The sequence below is a fragment of the Stylophora pistillata genome, chromosome 4 (genome assembly GCF_964205215.1).
Source record: "Stylophora pistillata chromosome 4, jaStyPist1.2, whole genome shotgun sequence".
NCBI lineage: Eukaryota > Metazoa > Cnidaria > Anthozoa > Scleractinia > Pocilloporidae > Stylophora > Stylophora pistillata.
The window spans coordinates 37,371,512-37,375,601 of record NC_142522.1 but is presented as its reverse complement, the minus strand read 5'-3'; the positions used below and the strand labels follow the sequence as shown (position 1 = coordinate 37,375,601).

At 37.5% G+C, this 4,090-nt stretch overlaps 1 protein-coding gene across 1 annotated transcript; it reads left to right on the top strand.

The window, feature by feature from the left end:
• The first annotated feature begins 1,165 nt into the window (after nucleotides 1-1,165).
• LOC111328837 (uncharacterized) lies at nucleotides 1,166-3,484 on the top strand. The gene is made up of 2 exons (XM_022933368.2): nucleotides 1,166-1,876; nucleotides 3,307-3,484. Exons 1-2 carry the CDS (start codon nucleotides 1,517-1,519, stop codon nucleotides 3,469-3,471), a joined length of 525 nt encoding a protein of 174 aa, XP_022789103.2. The 5' UTR covers nucleotides 1,166-1,516; the 3' UTR covers nucleotides 3,472-3,484.
• Nucleotides 3,485-4,090: the final 606 nt, after the last annotated feature.

Sequence of the window (4,090 nt, the reverse complement as noted above, 5' to 3'; positions counted from 1 at the left end):
TATCCTACGTCACGAAAGTACCAGAAAATTTTAACCATTTAACCCCAAGAAGTGATAAACATGTAACTTCTCCCTATAACATCCAAATATTATTTAGCAAATAGGCAATGAGAATATTCAAACTTATTACATGACTCGGGCAGTCAGAGAGCCAATAACTAAAATCAACCAATCAATATGCTCAATTGCCGGTCAATATTCTCTCAGTATTGGACTAGCCACTGTTCCGAATGGTCCTGAACGATACCGCACTTGTGTCCCTTTGAAATTCAGTCGTATAATAAATCGCTTATTAACCAAGCTTGCTCGGGACCGTACTGGAAGAATATCGGCCTTCGGTCTTTTTTGTACGGACCGAGCGCAGCGAGGTCCGTGCTGTCAAGACCTCAGGCCGATATTCTCCCAGTACGGCCCTCGCGCTTGGTTAGTAAGATATATTTATCAAATAGAAGTTGTTATCGTGATCTAACATCGAATTCTTGTGACGAATTTACATGAAGCAGCTGGAGGGGAGAATTAACTATTAGATCCTAAGAATGAAAGGGTTCACAAAACAGTCACAACATTTTCCAAGATAAAAAGAAAGGGAAACGTCTTCCAGCTCTGAATGAGCATGTTAGTCCCACGAAATTCGAGAGGGCCCCTTAAACTAATTTTCAAGAATGGCAAAATGAATTTTAAAAAGGAATCAAAGGTAAAACCGTACGGGAAAGATTTCACTCGTAGGGTATTCATTACGCACGTCATTGTTATTGTTAATTATTTTACGACTGTCCTGAGCTTAAGGATCAACTAGAGAATATGTATTCGACATGATGATGATTATTTTGTCTCATTTAACACGTAACAGTTCACCAACATAGAGTAGAAGGAAGAACCTGTCCGACCACTGCTTTCTCATGGATCAGTAACCACACTAATATAATTTGAATGAAACAAAAACAGACAAGTATAGAGAATGGAGAGCAGAAATGATAAGCCTGGCAGAATTTTGTTTTCTATCTCTTAAATGTCTTTTTGCGAAACGTTTCTAGTTAAACGTGTCTAGCAGGTTGAAATGGCTAAAACAAAAAGCCGTAGCTCATTTTTTTTAAATCTCGTTGATTGACATCTTCAATTCTTTTTACCCAATGTAAATCTGATCCCTTTAAAACATTTAAGATAAAAGGATCCCACTAGAGTGCTTATCTCCTCTAGACGCGAAAATCAACCAGTGTATTATCATCTGTCAAAAAAATGTAAATACGGTATATCCTTTTAAAACATGAATATTCGACTGAATTTAAATTTCCGGAAGCACATCTGGCTCGCGCTGTCTAAAGCGACAGCCTCTCAAAAACATTAAAAGGAATTGCGCTTCGAGAGGGCATTTTGAGAGAGCTTCAATCAAAGCATCGGCTCATGGTAGAAATGCTACCAGTTCTCGTCTTGTTGTTTGTGGTGCTCGCTTAGACTTAATTTTTCGTCCTCTTCCTGGTGAAAAGGAGAAGAAGAAGAGGAAAGGAAAAGACTTAAAATGTTTCTGGCGGTATTTACGCGTTTTGGACATCTACACCATGACGTTGGAGTGCTATTTTTAATTATCTCGAGTCAATTCGTGATTTCGTTTACAACCTCGTCAACGTCCTCTCCGAAAACCACAAACACTGCAGAGATTTTATCCAGAAAAACGACCAGACATGCCTCCAGCGCCCAACAAAGCCAACCAGCAAACAATTCACAAATATTTAGTTCAACGACGACAATTTTTCTGACAACAGCGACAGAAAATCAGAGTTCCGTGAGTGAAAGTTTAGTCAAGAGACGTCGATGTTCCCGTGAACGTAACGAGGACTGTCCTAAATTTGTCGATAGATATTCGTCATTTTATCTGAAGGTGGGTCCAAAAAATGCGAAATTAAATTGTGTGGTTTTTAGATCTGAAATACCTTGTATATCATGCAATTAGCGCGCGGCTTGAAATATTATTTAGAAAATATCAAAAACAGTTCATGAAGTTTAGCGTATTCATATATTCAATTCATGGTGCTCTCTTTGATAATCATTACAAGATTCTATCGAAGAGGAGTTTGAAAAATATTCAGATACTAATAATGCGTATAAACATCATCTATCCACAAACCTCAGGGGAAAGCTCAAGCATAGATACGAAAAAAGGTTTGTTCGGTTTGGGTGGGTGTCTTGAATACTGAAATTGCATTAGGACTTAGCCATAGAAGTGAATAACTTTTTTCTTCTCAATATTAAACGACTTACAGAGTGAATCATGGATATAAATGTATTTATTTTAATAGATTATTTTCAAAAAAGGAGTTTTCTATTCCATTTTCATCCTCTCATTACGCTAAAAATGTCTGTTTTTCTTCAAAGTTGGCTGGAAGAAGTTATTGTTTACGAATATTTTCAATTATTAACTGAACAAAATTATCTGGCCTTTCGGAGGGGCAGCTCTTTCTTCGAATCAAATGAAATGAAATTAGAAGTCGGATACGAATATTTTTGAAAGACCCAATGATTCGGCATTGTTAAAAAAAATACACAGTTTAGTTGGCAACCTTAGATTGGGTTTCTTTTTGAGTGGAAGTGAATTTAAATCAGCTTTCCTTCCCCTAGTGTTTATTCCTGTTCATGTGTTTTATTGTGCATAATCAATTTAAAACTCAAAAACTTGTTTTGACTAAAGCTTCTAAATCTTGATTTATTCCACTTTGAAATAACCCTCGGGGACAAAATCAAAACTTTGAAAATGAAACCACAGCTCCCGTTGAACTTGCGGCCTATGGTTCGCTCAAAAAAACTTGAGCAATAATTGCGGCTTTTGTGAACAACAGAGAAACAACTCTATACAGAGCTGAAACATTCGACAAAACAGCAGATGCGACAAAGCATTTATAAGGAAACCGCATCGGACATCACAAATTGCAATCCATTATATTCGAAAAAAATTTCCTAAATACTTCTAAAATCTAATTCAAAAGGCAACATTACTCTGAGAAGTCTTTAAAGCTCAGCACGTGCTTTTTTGATTGAAGCAAGTGAATTATGCGTAAAAAAATTCGACTCAGTTGCACGTTTTATTCGGCTATACTAGTATGAATGATAAATTTCTTAAACTGGAATAGTGCAAAACTGAAGATGGCTCCCTGTGATGTTTTCTTTTGTTCCTATCGGCTGTTATAATTGCTATAATGTAATTTTCACGTAAGTGAATCGAGCAAACTCGGTGTCCAAAATGCTGGGGGCTGTGTTTGAATGTTACTGATGCCCTCACTTTTAAGTTTGATCCAAGTTTGTATTGGTTGACAGATTGGAGGCTGGTTAATGCTGGGTATCGTTTTGGCGGGAATCACGGCGCTCGGTGTCACGCACTTCTTGGGGATGAGAACAATGCACAAACCAAGGAGAAGAGAACTGTCACGCATTTTGTGGGTTGAAGCTCGTACAAAGTCTAAACTGGCCAGATTTGTTTGACAGAAGTATCTGGCATCGTGCAAAAAATTAATTAAGACAAATTGCCCAGTCCATCCGAAAGCCTGAGATGCAGACATTAAAGAGAAACAGCTACCGGTTGTTACCATTGTAACTCCATACAAGTGGACAATAGTCCTTTTTACAGTTGTGGGCTTGGTGGTCAAGCCTTTGAACAGAAGTGAGGCTAAGGGTGACCCTGTTGTGATAGAGACCTGTATCTAGTTAGCACGATAACAAAGAAATTTGAATTTGAAAAGCAGCAACATCTCTATCATAACAAGGTCACCCTTAGCCTCACTCCTGTTCAAAGGCCTGGCTACCAAGCCCACAACTGTAAAAAGGACTATTGAGAAAAGAAATATCTTATTCAATTGTACGTGTAGACTGAATGGAACCCTAAGACAGAGTTTCAAAGTGATTTAAAGACTTTTGAAGAGTTTCACCATCAATGGAGAACATGTTATGCAATCTTCAAGATGAGAAAAAAAATAGATATTTTTCGGTTCTTTTCCGAGGTTTATAAAGTTGCAGCTTACTTGCAAGGATCATGGTTTAAACAGATAAGAGGCGCACTGCTTTCTTTACCTATTAATAGCATGTGCTGACCATTATTAGAGAA